This window comes from Lissotriton vulgaris, chromosome 7 (assembly GCF_964263255.1).
Source record: "Lissotriton vulgaris chromosome 7, aLisVul1.2, whole genome shotgun sequence".
NCBI classification, from domain to species: domain Eukaryota; kingdom Metazoa; phylum Chordata; class Amphibia; order Caudata; family Salamandridae; genus Lissotriton; species Lissotriton vulgaris.
Genome location: NC_141695.1, coordinates 98,302,758 through 98,325,814, shown reverse-complemented (window position 1 = coordinate 98,325,814; position 23,057 = coordinate 98,302,758). Strand labels below are relative to the sequence as shown.

General features: G+C 46.2%; 1 protein-coding gene across 1 annotated transcript in view; it reads right to left on the bottom strand.

Annotated features, from left to right (window-relative positions):
- LOC147700905 (killer cell lectin-like receptor subfamily B member 1B allele A) overlaps positions 1 to 22,469 on the bottom strand; it is a 426,874-nt gene extending 404,405 nt beyond the window's left edge. The window contains exon 1 of the mRNA XM_086929268.1: positions 22,427 to 22,469. Within this exon, the coding sequence (XP_086785394.1) occupies positions 22,427 to 22,469 (43 nt within the window). The remainder of the gene's footprint in view (positions 1 to 22,426) is intronic.
- Between the last annotated feature and the right edge of the window lie 588 nt (positions 22,470 to 23,057).

Below are 23,057 nucleotides of genomic sequence, written 5' to 3'. Positions count from 1 at the left end.
GAATACTGCCCATACATGGCATTTTTATTCAATGCCCCCCCTTCTTGCAGCCAGATCAAACAGAGACCCAAGATTTGCTGAAGAATAGAGTTGTCCACTGGCTCCATAGGAACTTTCAATTCCCAGTAGGTGGTGCCCAACAAATCCCGTTAACCAAGAGAGTGAGCTGGGTTGGTCCCCTGAGGAAACATTGTAATGGGAATTGTATCATAATCAATTTTAGGGACCCCAGTTGGGAAAGGGGAGTTTTAGTGAAGGAAACACCCCCACCACAAATAGAGTACAATGTATCACTGCAGCCCCTGCGATTCTTTTACAGGAATCTCCAGAATTCCCAGTCCAAAATGAGGATGCTACAGAATACCCTCTGTGCCAGACCCTGGCAGGTTTTAATAGGTTCCAAAAATTGAATGACCTCCCCGATATTGACTGACATGAGTCAGGGCAACACAAGATGAATGAGGTTCTAATTTGGGAGAGGAGGAAAGAGGATACTGATTTGGACATTAACAATATCAATTGTGCTGATAATATCTTAACTGGTGCCCCATCCCCATCCAGGAACAATATTGAGGATAATATGTGCCAGAGAGTGGCATCTTATAATTTGTCATCATCTATGACCTCTCGCCCTGGTTTAGAGCAGGATACAAAATTGCATCTTGGAATACAGGTGGACTAGCAAACAAACAGGTTTCATCAGGCTGGGCTAATTTTAGAAGTGATCTTGATATAATATGTATCCAGGCAACTTGGTGTACAACCCCATTTACTTTGAGGGTATCACACTAGCTTGAGGCCGATCCATCGCCTGCTGGTGGGGCAAAGGGGGGCTCATGGTCCTTTTATCGAATAACCTCCCAGTAAATATTAAGAAAAATAACAATAGGGCCTCATTCATTAATATTATGGCTAACATTTAAAAGAGGCCAGGTGTGGTATTGGTTAATTATTACAACAATGTTTTTGATTATACTCATGGGAAGGTGGTTTTAGCTCTCGATGGTGGACTTGGAACGTTACTTCCCATTATCACCAATAGCTTTATACTAATTTTGGAAGGAAACATCCAATCCTGCCCCTTGTCCACCCAACAGGTTTATGGGGTCACTGACCAGGCTTGTGCTGGGTATTTACATTTTTGTCACAATCACTATGGGGGTATTCTGAATTCTATGATCACTAAGTTAGGTTTCCATTTATTAAAATGCACCTGTGATAATAATGGAGGCCCAACACCAACTAGTATAGTTAGGAAAGCCACACCCATCATTGACCAGATCCTAATTTCAGCTAATGCTAACAGGTGGTGTTCCACACCTAGGGTTGTTAAGCCGGACCTGAGTGACCACACTTGTATTGTATTGATTGTCTTCTTTTGTGGCAAAGCAAGTAACGTCTCACCAAATCTTATTACTAACATCACCCCTACAACCCAACTGGGTTTGCATTAAGAGGGATGGATTTGATCCAACCAAAATCATACATGGCATTTTTTCCAAGGGCCATAGAGATATCCTCTATTGCCTGTAAGATGAAGGTACTTCCTATCAGTTATTTTCTAGTTCATTAGCGCTACTAATATAACCAATGACATCTTGACTCGCCCAATTAATACAGGCCATGGCCAACACAAAGGTTGGTTTAATCATGCATGTACTATAGCCTCCCAAGAATTGAAATTGGCCCTCCATTTTCAACCCAGAGACATTATGGGGATCACATCCCTTAGATTAAATTTCAGAAATGTCCTTTCTGTAAGGAAAAAAGGGCTACATGAGAAAGCTTGGTCTATATTGTCACACGCTGCAGATACAGCGGATAACAAACTTTTCTGGAATACTGTCAATTCAACCTTTTTAAAGAGTGATTATCTTCCAGAGCTGTAATCCCATGTTACATTTGATGCCTTGGTTACTCACTTTATAGAAATTTGTAGTTTTCCAGCTGCAAGGAAGGAGACCATTTCAAGGGAGAAAAAGTACCCCTGGCTTCCACTACCATTGAACATCACAATAGAAGAGTTCTTATAAGCACTGAAAGAAAGCATAGGGGGTAAAGCCCCAGGACCTGATGGGATGCCAGTGGATGTTCACAAAACTGTTGTTGATTGGTGGGGTCCAAATCTAAAAAGAGTTTTTAATATGGCTGCGACCACTGTGATTCTGCCCTCATGAGAAATGTCTATTAAAGTACCAATCTATAATAAAAAGAGCAGCAAATCCAAACCGAAGAAGTACCACCCAATATCACTTTTAGATTTTTCGGCAAAAGTGATGAGTAAAGTGTTACTTATGAGATTGGAAGAGTGTGCATGTGAACACTCAATACTTTCTCCAACGAAGTTGGGTTTCAGACAAGGAGTGGGGACCTTAAAGCAATGTGTGAATTTGGACTTGTTAATAGGGAAATATACATGTGCTGAAGGTGGGAGACTGTTTCTCTGCTTTGCAGATTTGTTTAGTGTCTTTGACTTAGTCAACCATTCTATTGTCTGGTCAACCCTGTTCACTATTGTGGTGCCTAGACTGATTATCTGCTTTCTTGCAAGGCTATATGAGAAATTATCAATCAAAGTACGCTTTGGTCGACAAGGCGAATGCACTGAACATTTTAATGTAGAACGAGGTATTCGCCAAGGTTGTGTTTTGCCACTCTACTGTGTTCCCTGTTTATTTATGGGGTGGACAAGGCCCTACAAGCGATACAAGCAGACTCCCCCCATGCAACGAGATTCCTATACCAGTGCTATTGTGTGCAGATGATGCTGTTTTGTTGGCAAGGACCCCAGTGGGCTTACATCGACTAATGAATATCTTTAGGGATTTTATTGCTGCAGGAAAACTGGTGATTAACAAAAATAAAACCCATACAATGATTTGTGGGTCAAAAAAAGAAATGTAGAATGTTTTTTATGGCTAATACCCCAGTAGCTTCTGTTGATACCTTGGTTATTTGGGCATTCGTTTTGGAGGTAATGGCTCATGGTCACATGAAATTACAAACGTTAGGGGTAGGATGATTAGAAGTGCCTATGGAATCTTTAGGTTTTCAGCAAAGTTGGGCACCCGACCTACAAAAGATATGTTAGTAAATTACAAGCCAAGGTATTAGCAATTGCTACGTATGGTGTGTGAGGCAACTATAATAGTAAGGCTCCTAAGACTGAGGAAAATAGTTTTTTCAAGCGTATATTATGGATACCTATGTCTTCGTCCACTGAGATTACACATGGAAAGGTAGGGTTACAGTATTTTGCAGATGTAGTTACACTTCATCCCTTGATGCTTTGACATTCTATTAGTATAGAAGATGAAATTAGCTTAAAAAAGTCAATTATTTTAGTTTGCTGTCCTTGAATAATGTACTGTGTATGCCCTGGCTAAGTTAAATCAACTCAATTTATACTAATTTATTCAAGATGCCAACTCAGTCTAACCACGCCTTTGGTAACATCACTCAACAAACGGTCTATTAAAGACACCTTTATGACCTATAAAAGGGAAGTTCGGGTAAGAAGTGAGGGAGGGAAACCAAATGTCATATTCTATCTTTCACTTGCGCTAAAGGAGGGCTGGCAAAGTTATCTAACTTATGTTTCTAATTTAATGCACCTTTTTTTATTAATTGGATTCATACTAGAGACGGCCCATCATTTATTTGCCTTACCCTCCATGAAATCTTATCCTCCAGATACAACTCCCTGTCCTTGTGATGGCCAGAGCAAGCAAAGCACTATGCACTTTATGCTATTGTGTGATTTTTACTTTGAGTTTAGGCGCTATTAATTAAAACCTGTTCTGCTTGCACAGAATATTAGATCGCAAATTGTTGTCCTGCAAATATATGCTTGAGCTAAATGATACCAGGGTTTGCCTTAATGTCGCACATTTTATTATAAATGCGATCAATATACACAAAAGTATTTTTTTATATTACGATGAATTTTATAGAAGTTTATTTTTTTAAGTAATTTTTTTCATTTACTATTGGTACGGTTATTTGTGATTACAATCATGTGTAATGGGTGCTGTTTTTATTTTTGAGCATAATTATGTGAAATTTTTTATTTTTGAATGCTTTTATGGTTGTTTTCACATACTGTATAAAGTATTGAATCGAATCAATAGACTGACTCTCTGTAATACATGTGCAGTGGTTGATGCTTTATGTCTTGCTAAACATCAATCTCACTTAAGCTTTGCTCCTTAGTCGAATTCTAAATTTCTGGAGAATTACTTTTTTTCTAGTGCTGTCTATAAGGAAAATACAAGGATGTTTTCCTCTCTTAAAAAAATATTAAATACAAAGCCACCTACAGCTGAAGGGTTTCGACCTGGAAGACAACCCCAGGACTGTAATACTAATAATAACCATGACACTCTCTTTTAGGATGTATGCCCTCCATAGGCAATGCATAAGTTGAGAGACCAGCAACAGCTAAAGTGGCCTAAACAAGGGAATGATTTACTTTGCAACTCAAGCCATATTCTGAATCAAACATGTATTTAAAAATTATTTCATTTGGTGTCATGAAAAGAATCAATAGTAGGTGTTTTGATATCTAGGTCACTCAACCATACCTTAACATATAACTTACAATATCTTTTTTGAAAAATTTATTATTTTATTAGCACATAATCGACATTATATGTTTCAGGGTGGGGAAGACTAGATTCTATTAAATTAACAATTTCATCAATAATTCTATGCTTTCTTTCAATGCTTCCTGTTAATGTACCAGAATCCCTCTTTATGAAAACAGATCTGTTATTATGAACAAACTAAAAATAAACCAGAATACTTCTTAATGGATTAAATTACCCATGGAAAGAGTAGGCTTTAAATTCCTTAATTTTGTCTTGTTATCACAAAGCTTTTTGCCTCAAACAGTTCTGATTTTGGTTACAGGATTCCTCTTTTATGATTCTCAAATTTAGGTGGAGTTAAAGAGATCCTTCATTGCCTCATTTTCGTTCTTCAATATTATTTGTATTTCACAAAAACGTATTTCTTTCATCTTTGCCTATTTTGAAAAATAGCTGTCTATTGTATTAACCCTTTATTGATATTGAAACCTTGGAGTGAAAACATATAGTTGATGCTTCACATTTTTACTACATTCAGAACTGTTTTTTGGAAACGTTGAATAGAAAGAGGTTTTGTTTTGGGTTGTGTCAAGTATATGCTATTCATGAGTGGCATCTTTTTCCTCAGCATCAGAACAAGTGTAACTTACCATAACTATTAGAAACTTCTAATTTAGGGTGTCATTAACCTATGTAATTTTAATTCGCCACATAAATCTTCAAAAATATATTAGTTTATGAATTTTGCTAATGTTGTTAATATTTAGTGATAAATAAAGATGGAATGAGGATAGGCCTTAAAAAATCTTCTTCGCTTTTAATTTGGAGTAACATACGGACAAAGATTATGTCTACCTCATCAGCTGTCAGTGTTACTCAAACTTTATATTTTCTAATCGAATATTTTTGTACAATTTCCATAAAAAATGTAATACTCTATTGTCTACTTCTTGTTGGTCATACTCATTTTCTCTCAGTCCTTTTACATGTATGATCTTTGAGAGTATATTAATTCAGCCTTTTCGGTAACAGGTTTGAGAAAAGATTAATAATATATTCCACACTAAAACTATTTGATGGAGGCATAGCTGATGATTTTGCATTATAGCAAGCATTATGAAAATTAGAAAAGGCATATGCCTAACATTTTGAATGCAAAGAACCGAAGACTTCATGAAACAGTCCTTCAACAAAGTGGAGAATTGGAGTATGGAGTCAAGAATTTGGGAAACATGTAGGTGGAATATGGCTCTAATGAAAATTATGAATAACAGTAGAAATTCTACTCGAGCACCAGCCCTCTGACTGCGACCACCCGCGTTAGAAAATGATGCTAAGTGATGCTAAATGTCGTTTGCGTCATATTTCTGGAGCCCTGCAGGAAAAAATTCAGCTGTGCAGTAATTGGCAGAATTTGTCCAGAACTCTGCTTTTATAAGAGTAATGCAGAGTCGTGAAATTCCTTCAGTTCCGCAGGAGGACATCCCTACATTTGCCAAGCACGAGTAATTTTCAACAAGCATTGGCATAGCCAATAGGTCTCGCCTTTGGGACCTTATAAGTGTTTAGTTATCCAGCACAATATCCTTGGTGCAACAACATCAAGTGTTGCATGGCTAAACACTTATATGGTCCCAAAGGTGAGACCTATTGACTATGCCAATGCTTGTTTGCAAGGGCTCCGGGACTAGAAAGTTTCATAGGAAGAGAATATTAGTTCCTTACTCCCCACCTCTTCTTACTATGAGATGATCTATGGTGTTGCTTCTTCTGCTTCTAATATTACCTGAATGGAAAACGACTCCAAGAGCTAGAATGAGCCCTCTTGCTGGAATGGGAACAATATTAGTCATTTATAATTCACCGCCAGTTTGGCGTCTGTCAAAAAAATTGCTTTCAGGTACATAGCACAAGCTACAAGGAGAGTCAGGAATGACCATCACCACAAACACTGTGTTGTGCAGATCTGCAACCTATGCGAGTCAACAGCACTTGCAGTAGGACTTAAAGCCCGAAAAGGTTGCAGGAGATATTGTCCCAATAGAGGAAAAACAACTCAACAAACATTTAAAGAAAATCAAGAACACCTCAACGGCTCCAGATCAAGTGTCAACAAAGGTGTGGGGGAAAACAAACTGTGGTGCCAACTTCAGAGTCTGGTTTATGTATGTGGAACATCGTTTCCATGTGGCTTCAACTGTAATGTTTTGAGGGGTGAACCGGCCTTGGTTTTGTGTATAACTAGCAGTGGGATCTTCTCTTATAGGGCCCATGCACTCCAATTTCCAGAAAGTAAAAATGGTTTGCCTGTCTTAAAAGCAATGATCAAAGTATCTGGCTGTGTGCTCCTCATAATGAGCACAGTCATAAATTCAGGGTCTGAATGGCAGCCCACGTCAAAGGTCCGGACTTATCTTCTCACCGCACGGGGATATATTAGGAAAGGGGCTGCAGCAAAGACCAGACCGGTGCAGAAGGAATTTGGTGTCAAAGGGCGATGTACACTGAAGCGCTGACTGATTCCATCATCCCCTCACGTTATTTTGTTCCCTTTTCTGCAGCGGTCCGCCTTCAGTGTTTACTTGAAGACACAGCCAGCCTGGGGAGTTCCAATGCCAGTGTATTGTTGGAGCCGATGGATGTGGGTCAGTCATAACAGCTTTAACTGAATTTAAACAGCATGGATAAATTGTCTGTTATTCAACTTTTTTCCATATGCTGTATTTAGGTATAGTTATTATTGCCTTTTTTTAAATAAAGCAGCTGCAGTGCTTGTTTATCTCCCCTCGAAGTAGCGAAAGGCCCCTGAATTCCATAATGTGTATGGCTCCTCTCTAGTATCCAAAGGACAACAGGATGTGCGCCAAGTGTCTATTTGTACCTTGAGAAGAGAGTGCTGCTACTCTACACATGATGTATTTTATTTTTTATCTTATGTGTTTTTATATAGCGTAGAATTTACGCGAAGGTGTCAGAGCACTTCACAATAGGAACAGTAGTGACTGGAAAAGAAAAGATTCTGTCAGCCTTACTAGATGTCCTGCAGAGATTACTTAAGGAACAATCAGGCATCTGTGCAGCTAAGTGTGAGGTTGCGGCTAGACAGCAGGAGCGGCTCTATGCCTGCTGGAAATTACGTACTGCCCTCGACTCTACCAGCTGTCCTAGACGGCACTTACCAGAAGCAATGAAGCCTAAAGCTGCCCCTCCCAGCAGGGGTGTGGAAAAGGAGCGGCAGCTTTGCAATTGAAGACAGCCTCGCAGCGGACCTAGCCACCATCGCATGAGCTGCTCTAACTACCCCCGGGGTCTGGACCTCACTACTCTGCAAAAGTACAAGAAAGTAAAAGGATGCATTGGGAAAAATAAAAAATAAATCCAGACGGTAGTCTATGTTGCCAAATCAGGCGCGGTGCGATTGTTTTTTATGTCAGTGCCCCCGGGGCACAAGCAGGCATCCACTTCTGTCATTACAGCTGATCGCAGCAAAAAGACAGATAGGATGCCTGCTTGTGCCCCGGGGGGACTGACATGAAAAACAAACATGCTGCGCTCGCGCTGGCAGCAGGGGGAGGGAGACAGGAGGGGGCCTGCGCCTGCTTTCCTTACGGGAACGAGCGCTGACACCATATGTTTGCAACTTAATTACAAACATATGGTGTCAGCGATCGAGCCTGCAAGGGAATAGCCACACGTGCACGCGAGTGCACTGTAGTGGCTCAAAAAGGGGACCTATGGCATTAGGTCACTCCTAAGTAGCGCATGCGAGCTGCGTAGGCGAGACCTAAAACGGAATTTTTGGTTGGGCTGCTTGGAATGTGTGTACAGAGTTCCACGAGTGGCGTTTAAATAGCAGGGCAATTGCAGGAGTGGCCCATTGAAGTAAGAGCGGTGTGATGGGGTGAGGGGGACTCAATGGATGATGATGAGGGACAATTAAATTAATAATGGAGAGAGAGAGGGAAGAGGATGTGGTCTAGCGGCTAGTGCGGCCGATCTCAAATCTGGGGAACCGGACTTGAATCTCAGCAGGGGAGCTCAACATCCTGTGATTCTGGGCAAATCACTTAAGCTTGTAGGACACCCCCGCGCCGCACGGCCACCAGCTGCTGCGTGTGCCCCCGCCTACCGACTCTGCCTGCCTCGTAGAGCCTTCCCGCCCTCGGGTCCGCCCTCAGGCCACGCCCCCCGCCTGCTGTTTTCTCCGCGTTCTGTTCCTCTGTCTGAATTGTTCCTGCTGTACTGTTTTCTACTGTGCCCTGTTACTTTTGTTTATTTTGTCCCCGTGCTGCCCCTGGTTTCCCCCCATTGTGCTGCCAACCCCTGCACCCGCCCCCCGCTGCCGACTCCCGCCACTGGGGAGTGTAGCCACGCCCCCTTCCTCCCCGCTCCCACCTCCCAGCTGCCCCTCCCTCCCTGCACTATGGCGACCGTGCGGCACAGGTGAGTGTGACGTACTTGTAGGACACCCCCGCGCCACACGGCCACCAGCTGCTGCGGGTGCCCCCGCCTACCGACTCTGCCTGCCTCGTAGAGCCTTTCCACCTTCGGGTCCGCCCTCAGGCCACGCCCCCCGCCTGCTGTTTTCTCCGCGTTCTGTTCCTCTGTCTGAATTGTTCCTGCTGTATTGTTTTCTACTGTGCCCTGTTACTTTTGTTTATTTTGTCCCCGTGCTGCCCCTGGTTTCCCCCCATTGTGCTGCCAACCCCTGCACCCGCGCCCCGCTGCCGACTCCCGCCGCTGGGGAGTGTAGCCACGCCCCCTTCCTCCCCGCTCCCGCCTCCCAGCTGCCCCTCCCTCCCTGCACTTCGCCATAAATGGCGACCGTGCGCACGCGCAGCGGTAACGCGCAGCGGGCGCGCCGTTTGTGCGCCGAAGGCGCGCCAAAGGTAAGCCCGTCTGCGCCCGTCCGCGCCTGGACCGCGCCCATAAACCAGGACCCCTAGTCCCCGGAGACCCCAGCCCACCCGCCGGACCTACGATGCCGCCACCCTCAACGCACTCAACACCGGCCGATTCCCGGCCTATCTATTGTGGAATACTAACTTTATAGATGTCCCGTTTTTCACCAATATAGTATCTTTGACTATGCTGACCTTTTGATCCTCCCGCATCCTTGGCTTTATCCTCCTTGGTGCTGTGCATGATCAACGTGTTTGAATTTAAGTCGATGTCAGTGCTATTCAAGGTATTGGTAATAACATCATGTGGTGTTTATATACATTGTTTAATTACTTGATAGTTAGACGTTAGTATACACCCTAATAGCCCAGATACGAAGACAACATTGGAACCTTACTACGTAACCGTATAGTCTGTCAGAGTGTCAACTGGCACTCTCTGCCCTGTGAGAGCGTGAATGTATCGCCTCTATAAAGTTAGTATTCCACAATAGATAGGCCATTGTAAGTATGCTCCTTTAACCCCCTCCAGATGTAAGGAATGCGTTAGACTTTCCATCTAGATGAAGCCTTATGTTCATAATGACTTATTGATTTGTAAACCCCTTTAAATTCTCTAACGATCGTTATTTATTTCATCTTTTACATCATTTGTTGATCAGGTATTAGCCTCTATCAAGTGCCTCTGACTACTCACATGTACGAAGATATCAACAGCTTTTATGAGATATATCAGTGTAAGTGTTTATCTAGATTATAGTAGATTTGTTGTCCTAGATGAATAGAAACCTTTCTGTTTCCATCCTCCTTCTATGAAGGTTATATGTACATAACTCAATATTAAGGGCAACATAGCCTATACATAGAATAATGTTCTTTGTATGATTAAGTCCTGCACAATACAGTTGAAAGTATCTGTCAATCATAAGACAAGAAATGACCAAATTCTAATGCCTTTAATTGGTAGTTTGTGAAGAGTGATGAACTTGTTAGATATAATATGAACTTGTAGCCTATATGATCTTCCTGTTTTTAATGTGCTTAGATATTGTTAAAGAATGATGTGAGTTATAAAAATAAAACCATGACTTGATGTATATTCTCTCCTTTTTGTATATGTTTTTCCAGATTATCAGCAGAGACTCCTGAAGAAGGCGGTTTTCTGCCGAAACGCGCGTCGAGTTCTTTTATGATTATAATTCTTATTCTTTTTATGTCATTAATTTATGTGAATGTATTTTGTTTTACAATATGTTTATTTTATAGGATATATACTGATTTGTAATACTGTGTCTGCTTTTAATGAAGTATACTTTTACCTTATCATATAGCCTGTTTATCTTTATGATTTTTATTCATACTTATTAAATATATGTTTGTATACAGTCTAATTTTTTCGTTATTTCTTCACACTACTGGTTTTGGAATAATTGGTTATTTTCTCTGATGACGTCCTAGGATTGTTTACCCACATAGGTTCTCATCCAGCAAGGACATCATCTTCAGCCACGCCACCGGACTCCACTGGACGGACCACAGCTGCGTGCACTTCACCTTCAGAAGATCCACGATCCACCACCACCAGCAACAGGTTGCTCGAAGAAACTGGAACAAGATCACAGCAGACCAGCTTGCTGCTTCCCTGAGCCAGCACCCTCCCGCCAGCTCAGCAAACCCCAGCCAGGCCGCCGACAACCTCACGAAGTGGATCAGCAACTGCGCAGATGACCTCGCCCCACTGAGGACGCCGCCTAGCAGACCCGGCAGCAAGAAGGCCCCATGGTTCACCGACGAACTCAAGAGCTCCAAGAAGAACTGCTGAGCCCTCGAGAAAGCCTGGAGAAGGGAGCCAACACCGGACAACATGACCACCCTCAAGCTCGCCACCCGGAAGCACCATCAACTGATCCAAGCCACCAAGAAAACAGCATTCAAGGACCGGCTGGACAACAACGCACACAACTGCAAGGAACTTCGTGAAAGAGCTCTCCAACCCCAACGCCAGAAACAACAACATCACCCCGTCGCAAGACCTCTGCAACTCCCTCGCCTCCTACTTCCACAACAAGATCGCTGACATACACAACAGCTTCAGCCCACAAACAACGCTCCCATCGACCGCACCAACGCCCCCCACCATCACCCTCAGCGCCTGGACCCAGATCAACACAGAAGACACCATCTGCACGATGAACTCTATCCACTCCGGATCTCCGACCGACCCCTGCCCCCACCACGTCTTCAACAAGGCCGACCCTGTCATCGCACCCCACCTGCGGGACATCATCAACACCTCCTTCGACACCGCCACCTTCCCTGAGAGCTGGAAGCACGCCGAATTCAGCGCTCTACTAAAGAAACCAACAGCGGACCCCACCGAGCTCAAGAATTACCGCCCCAACTCGCTCCTCCCGTTCCCAGCCAAAGTCATCGAGGAGACCGTCAACAAGCAGCTGGCCGCCTTTCTCGAGACGAATGGATCCCTCGACCCCTCACAGTCTGGCTTCCGAGCCAGACTGTGAGGGGTCCGCTGAGACCGCCCTCATCGCTGCCACCGATGACATCCGAGCCCTGCTGGACAACGGTGAAACAGCGGCCCTCATCCTCCTAGACCTCTCCGCGGCGTTCGACACTGTTTGCCACCGCACCCTAGTGCAGCGCCTCAGCAACATCCGAAACCAGGAGAAGGCACTGGAGTGGATCATCTCCTTCCTCGCTGGAAGGACACAGAGAGTCCGCCTACCACCGTTCAGATCTGCAGCCACGGAAGTCATCTGCGGTGTTCCTCAGGGCTCCTCGCTCAGCCCCACCCTCTTCAACGTCTACATGAGCCCCCTTGCGGCCATCGCACGCCAGCACATCCTCAACATCATCTCCTACACCGACGACACCCAGCTGATCCTCTCCCTGACCAACGACCCCGCCGCCGCCAGAACCAACCTCCACGAAGGGATGAAAGACGTAGCCGAGTGGATGACGACCAGCCGCCTGAAACTGAACTCAGACAAGACGGAAGTCCTCATCCTTGGCTCCTCGCCCTCCGCCTGGGACGACTCCTGGTGGCCCCCGCCCTGGGCACCGCACCCAAACCGACAGACCACGCAGGCAACCTGGGCTTCATCCTGGACTCCTCCCTCTCCATGACCAGACAAGTCAACGCCATCTCCGCGTCCTGTTTCAACATCCTGCGCATGCTATGGAAGATCTTCCGGTCGATCCCCACCGAGACCAGGAAGACGGTCACCCAGGCCCTCGTCACCAGCCGACTAGACTACGGCAAAGCCCTCTACGCCGGAACCACCGCCAAGCTCCAGAAGAGACTCCAGCGGATCCAGAACGCCTCAGCCAGACTCATCCTCGACATCCCCCGACGCAGCCACATCTCCGGACACCTGAGAGCCCTTCACTGGCTCCCCGTCAACAAGAGAATCACCTTCCGTCTCCTCACCCATGCACACAAAGCCCTACACGACCAAGGCCCGAGCTACCTCAACAACCGCCTCAACTTCTACGCTCCCAAACGCCACCTCCGATCGACCAACCACGCCTTCGCCGCCGTCCCCCGCATCCGAAGAGCGACAACAGGAGGAAGGTCCTTCTCCTACCTGGCCGCCAAGACCTGGAACACCCTCCCTACCGACCTCCGCCTGACCCAAGACCACCTCTCCTTCAGGAAGAAGCTCAAGACCTGGCTGTTCGAGCAGTAGCGGCACCCCACCCCCTCCCCCAAGCGCCTTGAGACCCCCGGGATAAGTAGCGCGCTCTATAAATGCCTTGATTGATTGATTGATTAATCTCCCCATGCATAACAAAAATGACTGTATCCTTGTGTAAGGCAACTGGTTCTATTTAAAGCACTCTGATGCCTTCGGGTCAAGTTCCAGCTATATAATACTCTGGGGAAAAATAAAATACTTCATTCTCCCTCTTCATCACTGTCAAGTCCCCCACCGCCACCCCACCTTACTGCTATTACCTGCAGAGGCCGCTCTTGGGCAATTGTTATGTATGAAGCAAGATCAAAACACACAACCGCATGAACAGCAATGCAGTTTCTTCCCAGACTATGTGAATTGTTTTTCTTTGCATTTGTCTCAGTGAGTTAGACGCTCACTTCTGACAACTGCTATAGCCTGCTGGTTGTGAATCCCAGCGAGGGCAACTGTGCTTTGCATCCTTCTGAGGAGTGTCATTGTATTGGGTATCAGTACAAACCGAATGAAATGAGTAACTTGAAAGAACAATAAATGTAATTTATGTATATAAAATATTGTATTACTCAGTAAATAAGCTGGGATATTCACAGGAGACTCAGTGCCCTCATTCACTAGAGCTCCTATTAAGATGGAATTCAAACTCTCTATCACTAGATAGTCTGAAGTGACCAGGCTCTCTCATATCCACCTGCAGACTCATTCCAAGGCATTTAAGGAAAAACTCTCATGTAAAATAACAATTGTAAAAACATCTGTGTTTTTTATAGCAGGAAACATGGTAGGATCCTGGAGGGTGCCTGTCACTGGTGAGCAAGCAGAAGCAGCGAGCAGAGGACGAAGGGGGTTTGGGTGTGATAGTGATCAGCATAACAACTAAAGTGTGGCCCTTTGGCCTCGGAGGAGCATGCACTGGTGGTGGAAACGCAGCTTCATGAATATTTGTATTTACTAAAAAGTTCTGTTTGCTTAGAGGTTGTTGTCGCATTCTGCAGCAAGTGTCCAGCCCCCCACTCGTGAAAACATCAGTAACAGCAAATCACCCCATATCAGATGCCCCGACTGTCTCGCCACAGCATCCATCATACGAATGCACCTACATCTCTAGGTAATACGGTTTACACATTTTGGCAGGAGGCTTAGCAGTACTTTCCTGTTGTAATTTGCAGTTAGAAGGTAAACCCTCACTGGGTGTTAGACACTTTGGGGCAGATTTACAAGCCCCTGCGCCACCCTTGCGTCATTTTTAACATGGGAAAAAGAACGCATAAGCGGCACAAGGGTCTTGTAAATCTGCCCCATAATGGTTCTTTGCAGCGGTGCCCAGATCGTAATGAAAATGACAAATAAATCACTACTCACAGCGCCCATTTGATATCCTTCGCTCATTGGTGCGCGCAGCTCTCCCAGGAATCTTGATATCTGCGTAAACAACATCCCCGGCCATGTCAAGCGCTGAAGGACGAGCTCGGAGACAGGGGACTGCGATGCAGCAAGTAAAGGCTCAACTCCTTCTAGAGTCGCAGAAAGGAGCGGCTTTAGCACCTCCTGAAGAGGAAGTGTGCACGGCTTGTGTGACCGGACGAATGACGCTACTGACGTAGATTCATCGAAATGATTGCACTTCCTCAGTGAATCCACTCACTACAATGACTGACTGCAGTGATATAATTGATAGGCGAGAGGTCTGAAAACCATAAAACCAAGGTTAAGTTTCATTTATTTGTACACAGGGGGGGCATCTCCATGTCGAATCGGAGCACTTTACACAATAAACCACCGCCCTCACAATCGCACACAATAAAAGAAGCAGTGCTAAAATGCATGCAAAGTGCAATCTGATGTAGACCAATTTAGTCTGTACATATTTTATAACGATGAGAAATTTGCACAAAAACACACCTCTAAAAACGTGAGACTTTTAATCTCCTTTTGAAAACCAGAACATTTGAACTGAAATATGATCTTGACGTACATGCCCTGAACCTCCATTCCCTGGTTCATGGCTCCTGTTTATCCCTGGTTGAACCATATTGATCATCAATCAGGTTTTTTAAAAGCAATTTTCCTGTTGTGTTGTTTGTGTAGTTTCGATTATAGATTGAAGTGACTTCAGTGGTGCATGGCTGGTGTGTTTTCTTCCTCATCATCAGATGCTCCAATTACCTGCCGCGAAACAAAAGCTGAACTGCTGCGTTCCCTGCCTGTGTTTGAGGCAGAATAATACTTTTCAGAACCGAAAGCTACAAGATACTGCAGTAGATTAAGTGTGACGTGATGACGTATTCGCTACGACGCATCTCGTAATTTTATGGCTGGTTGACAGTTGCTGGTAGTAATCCCGAGTGTTGCACCTGTACTGTCATTAGCTGTCAAGACCCAAAGAGCTGGTGCCCAACTATGTGGTGTGGGGGTGATAGGTTACTGCATATGAGGTGGTCCTGAGGGTGCACAAGATCCCACAGGAGCACTGGAGATTTGGCTTGTGGAAGCATATGCCTACAGAGGGTAAGGATACACTACTCACACCAGCGGTAGATTACCAAACCAGGGGGCTTATTTATAAGCCCCTGTGTCACTTTTGCGCCTCCGGTGCGTCACTTTCTGTGACGCACCAGTGGCGTAAAAAATGCACCATGTTGCACCATATTTAAGAAGTGACACATCTAGCCTAGCAATCAGTAGAAACAGCCTCTGGTTCTACTGATTGGAATATTTTGGTAATTTTGGTCTTGTTTTATTCATTTAATTTTGCTCTATTTTCATGAATTGGTGTGGGATTTTTCTTGTGTTTCCACTTTATTACTGATTGAAGTGCTGCATAAATACTTTACACATTGTCTCTAAGTTAAGCCTGACTGCTCTGTGCCAACCTACCAAAGGGTTGAACACTGGGTTCTCTGTGCCTCACCCAGATAAGACCTGTGGTTGGTGCTCGGGTAGGATCTCACCCTTCCCCAACCCCCCCCCCCCCCCCCCCCCCAGTAACCCAATTTCTAACCCGATTTCTTACAGCTAGCCATCAATTTAATGTGATGGTCCTAAAGCAACGTGGTTTCTTAATATCTAAATCAGTGGTTTGCTGAGTGCATTGTACGTCTATAATCAAGCAAAAAAGACAAAGCTAAATTAAAACAAAAATGTATATAAGTAAAACAGAACTGCTTAAAGGGCTTTGCTCCCTTTAATGCCAATCACAGCATATCTGAATAGAGTACATGCCCCTTCCCATTGTCCAAGAAATATCATTGTTGTAAGCTGCAAGTACGATACATTTCAATTCTTTTAAGGACATGGAGGCGAGGATTATGCTTAGCATTCCAAATTTATTTTGCTCAGCAGTCCGAATTGATTTGGAAGACAATATAACATAGGACTACAGCTCCCATGAGTCCTAGTAAAAGAAGCAAGATTCCACCTATCAATGATGTCAACCTTCCCATAAGAACATCCACAAGCAAAAGTCGTTTATCTCTCTTCATGAGAAAATTTCAATTGAAATGCTCCTACTACTGATAATCATGTTTCTGTTTGGCACCTATAATGAAGAAACTACGTTGAAGTTCTAATTCTAAATACACTTAAAAATACCTCATATCAATTTTTTTTTCAATCAACAAATATACTGTAATTACGAAAGAAAGGCCATTGATATCATCATTTTCCATTTATAAGGCAATTATCATTATTCAGAATAATCTGATGTAAATAGCATGCTTGTACCCTGTGATGAATCACATTCCAGTTCTTGGGAGAGCTTTCATCATATTCATATCCAGGCGGCATCATAATTGCCTCCACGCCTTTAGTATAATCTTATAGCCCACAGTAGCGTTCTGTACCGGCCATAAAAGACCCGCTCCAGCGTTCAAGGCCCAAGCCGAAGGCTGGATTCCAAGCTCCCCTTTGAATACCAAATTAGGCGGGTGGTGGGGACCTGTTTCAGGGTCCTTAAGGGCCTTCGTAAAACTCTGGATTTGCTGCCCGTTGAAGTTGAAGTTAAAATATTTAGAGCGCACGTTTACCAGGCAGTTCCTTGGTGCTATGGATGCAAACCCAGGAGGGCGGCGGGTGGGTACTTAGGACGGAAAGGCTTGTGAGAAAAGTAAGGTCTTCAAGGCTTTGCGGAATTCAGGGTAGGAGAACGTGGATCTGATTGTGCAGGGAAGGGTGTTTCAGAAGGTGGGTGCAAGGACGGAAAACTTTACGCCCCCAGATTTTTTCTTCCTGAAGCGGGGTATGGTCAGGAGGAACTGGGTAGAGGAGAGCAGCTCCCTACTGGGAGCATAGAGTTTGATTGCCGAATTGATGAAGGCTGGAGCAGTTCCAGCGCGTGCCTGGAAGGTCGTGCAGCCCATCTTGAATAGGGCGCGCTCCCAGATAGGGAGCCAGTGCAGGGATTTGAGTAAGGGAGTGACATGATGGGATTTCAGGAGACCAAAGATGAGACGAGCCACCTGGTTTTGGACCATTTGAAGGCGTCGAAGGTCAAAGGCAGGGACCCCATTGTACAAGATGTTGCCGTAGTCGAGGCGTGACAAGACCATAGCCAGTATGATCAGTTTGAGAGCAGAGAAGGACAAGAACCGAGATATCTTACGAATAGTGTGAAGAACTAAAAAGCAAGATGACACCACTGAACTGATTTGGGAGTGGAGAGTGAGGTGATTGTTGAGAGTGATCCCTAGTGTCTTGACTGAGGAGGAAGGTGATGGAGGGGCACCCAAGAAAGAAGGCCAAAACAAAGGAGTCCAGGGACTGGTGTTGCCACCTATGAGTAGTAGTTTATTTTTATCTGGATTTAATTTAGGGGCTCATTAGGATTGCGGTTTTTCCGCATCCTCGGGGCCGGCGGAAGCCACCGCCGGCCCAGAGGATGCGGAAAAACCGCAGCGGACTGACCAAAGACCCACCGCCTCATTAGGATGGCTGGTGGGTCCTGGTTTCCGTCCGCAGCTTTTCCGCCGTGGTTGGCTTACAACCGCTGTGGAAAAGCTCTAATCTGGTGACGGTGTCTCTCAGACACCGTCAGGCAGATTAGGATGGGATGTAAAATATGCTTTTCCGCGGCGGCTTTTCCGCCGTGGAAAAGCATGTGTAACTTCACTGCGGGGGCCTGTTGCGGGCCCCCTAGGTGAAGGGGGGGTGGGGGTGCACATGGGGGGTACCTATGGTACCCCCCTGGATTTGTATGCAGAAAGCGGCAGGCACCGCGAGGTGCCTGCCTCTTTCTGCATGCAAATGCAATGACTGCATTTTTAACATTGCCGCGGGTGCAGCTTAAAGCCGCACCCGCCGCAATGTTAAAAATAGAGGATGTGACCGCCAGGGTGGTGGTCACATCCTCATCGCACAGGAGGGGACTCCGCAGCCCATGCGGACGTCCCCTCCTCCTCAGTGATCGCGGACGGACGCAAGTCCGTCCGAGATCATAATCGGCCCCTTAAGGTGGTTGCAGTTCATCCAGTCCCTGATGAAAATCATAACCGATTGGAAATTGGGAATGGACTCAGGGGAAGAAGAAAGGTTAAAGATGAGCTGGAGGTCGTCGGCATAATTGAAGACCGTGACCTCCATACGCTGTAAACCAAATATGAGAGGGAAGATGTATATATTAAAAAGAAGGGGGAAAGGGAAGAGCCTTGGGGAACGCCACATTGAACCTTGCGAGGGGGTGCAGAAAAGTCGGCCAGATGTACGGCCTGTGTACGGCCACTCAGAAAGGAGGTGAGCGAAGCCAGAGCATGTCCCCCGATGCCAGCCGCCTCGACACGGGAAAGAAGGATGGAATGATCAACCGCGTCGAAGGCGGCGGGCAGATCAAGGAGGACCAGTGACTGGGGTGCGTTGACATCCAGCCCCTCTCTGAGCTTGTCCATAATGGAAAGAACTACCTTTTCCGTAGAGTGCGATGGGCGAAAGCCCGCCTGGCAGGGGACTAAACAGCCGCTGTCCTCTATAAAAGCACTCAGAACCTTAGTGACGTCCTGCTAGGAAGACTATGGTACACGCCCTTGTGACGTCTCGCCTCGATTACGGCAATATACTGTACCTGGACGCTATGGCTGAGTGCTTGAATAGACTTCAATGTCTACAGCCGCGCGGCTGGTCCTCATGCAACCGAGGCGGGCCCTCTCAAGGAAGGCTCTGGCGACCCTTCACTGGCTACCCATTAGGGAACGGGTGCTGTTTAAGGCACTCTGCGTCTGCCATCGCATTTCCCAGGATTTGGGTCCCGCATACTTGGCTAACCTGATCACCCACCATGCTCCCACTAGACTACTTAGATCCCATGGGACGGGCCTGCTACTTGTTCCCAAGGTTCAGAAGGCTAGGATGGGGGCTGGTCATTTAGTCGCCTGGCTCCTCAGAACTGGAACAAACTTCCTCTGAACCTTAGGCTAGAGGTTTCCGAGGTTAAGTTTAGGAAATACCTGAAAACTCATCTCTTTCAGCGCTTGTAGGGTCATTTTAGTTGTCTGGGTTCTTTTGCGGTTCAGGTTCTTCAGCAGTCAGCCTCTCATCACAGTAGCTGGTGTAACCAGGAGCTTTAGGAATGCTCATATTATTATTATTATTATTATTAATATTATTAGGACAGGCCTTAAATGGCTGATATAGCCCTCTATAGAGAGCTATAAGGCTATTGGAACATAGCAGCCCTAGAAGGCAGAATGTTCTTAATAGTAAAAGAAAAGGCTTCACGAGCCGGAGGTGGTTGAAATCCCCTCGAGCTTCTTAGGGCCTTTGTTCACAGCAGCGACTGTGAATAAAGGCAAACATTGTAATGTTGATGCTCCGGGCTTCTACCAGATATTAGAAGCCCAAAGCACTCCATTGTCTTCGATGGAGCGCTTAACATTCCAATGTTCTGAAAGAATTTAAAAGCTTTTCTTTATGAGAGCTAGGAAATTCTATATTCTATGTAAGCACCCGAGTATCAGATTATGCTTGTTTAACGCTTACGTATGACAAATGATGGCACCCCCATCACTGGTTTAAAGCAGAACTTCTTAAAGATTGTGTCTAATGACCAACCAGCAGCCCCAAAAGGTCTTCTAGAAAACATGTCACTGAGAGGGCTTTAGATACAATCGCCCCTTACTGAGTGAGCTCCACAAGATAACACCCAACTAACCTATCTGGCAATCGTCAGGGCAGAGTCAGGCTAAAAGGCTTTTTTTATCACAACCAACAGCTGCCAAGTACCAGCAGTTCAATGTTCCTCCTCATGACCTTGCAAACCCTAATGCATCTTAACACACAGTTTCTGATTGACTGGGCAAGCTGGATAGTGAACAATCCTTATGTTGGACTTGGTGCTCCGAGACACCATCAGCCACCGCTCGTACAGGTAAGAGCGGTGGGGCTGTTGGGCCCGGTGCGGGGGATTTCGAAAGATGAGGAATGATAATTAAAGAAATAATTCATTTTCCCTTGTTGTCATCTATCGCTATTCCCCCCAGCCAGCCCCACCGCCCAACAACTCTTACCTGCAGGGGCAGCAGCTGGACACGATTAAATTAAGGTAAAACACTTGGAGGATACATCCATCACTCTGATATCTGACACTCTCTTAAATGAGACCAAACATAAAAGCATGGTTAGCTTAACTCCTTCCTGGATAAAGTTGTCCTGCCAGACTCCAACTGACAACCACATTGATGTCCCACAGGCAAGATTATTTAGGTTCTGGGGTAAAAAATAATCAGTTGCCCCTAATGAGTGTTCAAACCAGTAGATGCTTGTAGAATGGATGCCCATTAAATGGCTCATGACCTTCTGATATTAACAACCTTCACATGCTGATCGTATGATAAGCTAAGCCATGTTGAAACAATTCTGACAGAAAATTTAAGAAATAAGCTATATCTGCCCCCACTGGATCCAAATTCTGTCTTATACACTAACTGGGACATTAATGCCAAGAGGAGCTGTTTTGCTTATTGGTGGAATCCGACCAAGAGTCCTTGATGAGGCCTGCAGGCAATTCCAGAGGTCCTGGGATGCTCTATCATCTCCGATAATCTTCTACGTGAAATTGACGAACAACTGAGGCGGAAAGCCGGGAGCCGCAATCTTTTTAAAAATTGTATTGTGTATTGTGCTGTGCATTTTAAAACTTGCTGGAAACCTCACTTGAGCCCCTGACACTCCCACCCTGATCACTTCTCCCCGCGCAGCTGAGCAAGGCGCTGCAGCGGGTCGCAGAAGGATCACCTTCATCCCCGAGGAAGCCCTGAGCCCAGGCCACGCCCACAGCCTCAGGCCACGCCCCCACCACTACTTAAACCACGCTCTCGCTCACGCACGTCGTAGGTGAAATTGACGAACTCCTGAGGCGGAAAGCCGGGAGCCGCGATCTTTATAAAAATTGTATTGTGTATTGTGCTGTGCATTTTGAAACTTGCTGGAAACCTCACTTGAGCCCCTGACACTCCCACCCTGATCACTTCTCCCCATGCAGCCGAGCAAGGCGCTGCAGCGGGTCGCAGAAGGATCCCAGTCATCCCCGAGGAAGCCCTGATCCCAGGCCACGCCCACAGCCTCAGGCCACGCCCCCACCACTACTTCAGCGGCGCTCTCGCTCAAGCGCGTCGTAGGTGAAATTGACGAACTCCTAAGGCGGAAAGCCGGGAGCCGCGATCTTTTTAAAAATTGTATTGTGTATTGTGCTGTGCTTTTTAAAACTTGCTGGAAACCTCACTTGAGCCCCTGACACTCCCACCCTGATCACTTCTCCCTGCGCAGCCGAGCAAGGCACTGCAGCGGGTCGCAGAAGGATCCCCGTCATCCCCGCGGAAACCCTGAGCCCAGGCCACGCCCACAGCCTGAGGCCACGCCCCTTCCCCTTTCCTATTTTACGATGTGCCTTCCCCGGACGCGCAGCGGGCGCGCGCAGCGGGCGCGCGCAGCGGGCGTGCGCAGCGGGCACGCCGGCGGTGCGCCGAAGGTGCGCCAAAGGCAAGCCCGTCTGCACCCTTCCGCGACCGAGCAGGACCCGGGGCCATACCCCCTGCATCTTACTCCTCACACACAAGGGTTTACAGCTAGGACAACCTTCACAGTATGAGGACTACAGGGATGCAAGGCTGTCTACATGCATCTATGGCCACCGAACTGCCACTGGTCTGCCCGATGTGCAGACACACATTTAATAACAGCCAGCTGCGGGTCACAAAACAGGAATACAATATGCTACTGTTAAACTGCAGGTCATTACCCAAACACAGGACGGAAATCGCCCTCATGCTAGAAGAGCGCATGTCGGATGCAGTTTTTCTGACAGAAACTTGGCTGACTCCAGATTCAGAGCCTGATATAGTGACAGCCCTGCCCCCAGGCTTCCAAATCACCCGGCTAGATCGGGCTGAAGGGAGAGGAGGAGGCCTGGCAATTATATTTAAAGAGCAGTATCGCTGCCGAGCAACCCCTGAATCTATCCCAGAGTGTTCCCTAGAATGTTATTCTAGGGAAATCGGTTTGGGCCAGGGCATGCCCCAGGGCTCGTCCCTGAGCCCCACCCTATTTAATCTATATGTCTCCCCAGTGGCGCCCATAGTTGAAAGCCATGGTCTGCGCATGGTGTCCTATGCAGACGACACGCAGTTTGTCATCTCCCTTTCGCGCGCGCCCGGTCTTGCGGTGGCCAGATTCAGAGCCTCCATGCAAGAACTTGCAGACTGGATATCCACCAACTGTCTCAAGTTGAATGGCAGCAAGACCGAGGTGCTCGCGGTGGGGGGGAGCCCATCTGCCTGGTCGTCAGCATGGTGGCCTTCATGCTTAGGTGAGGTTCCAACACCCTGTCAAGCAGCCAGGAACCTCGGAGTCTGGCTTGACACGGACCTGTC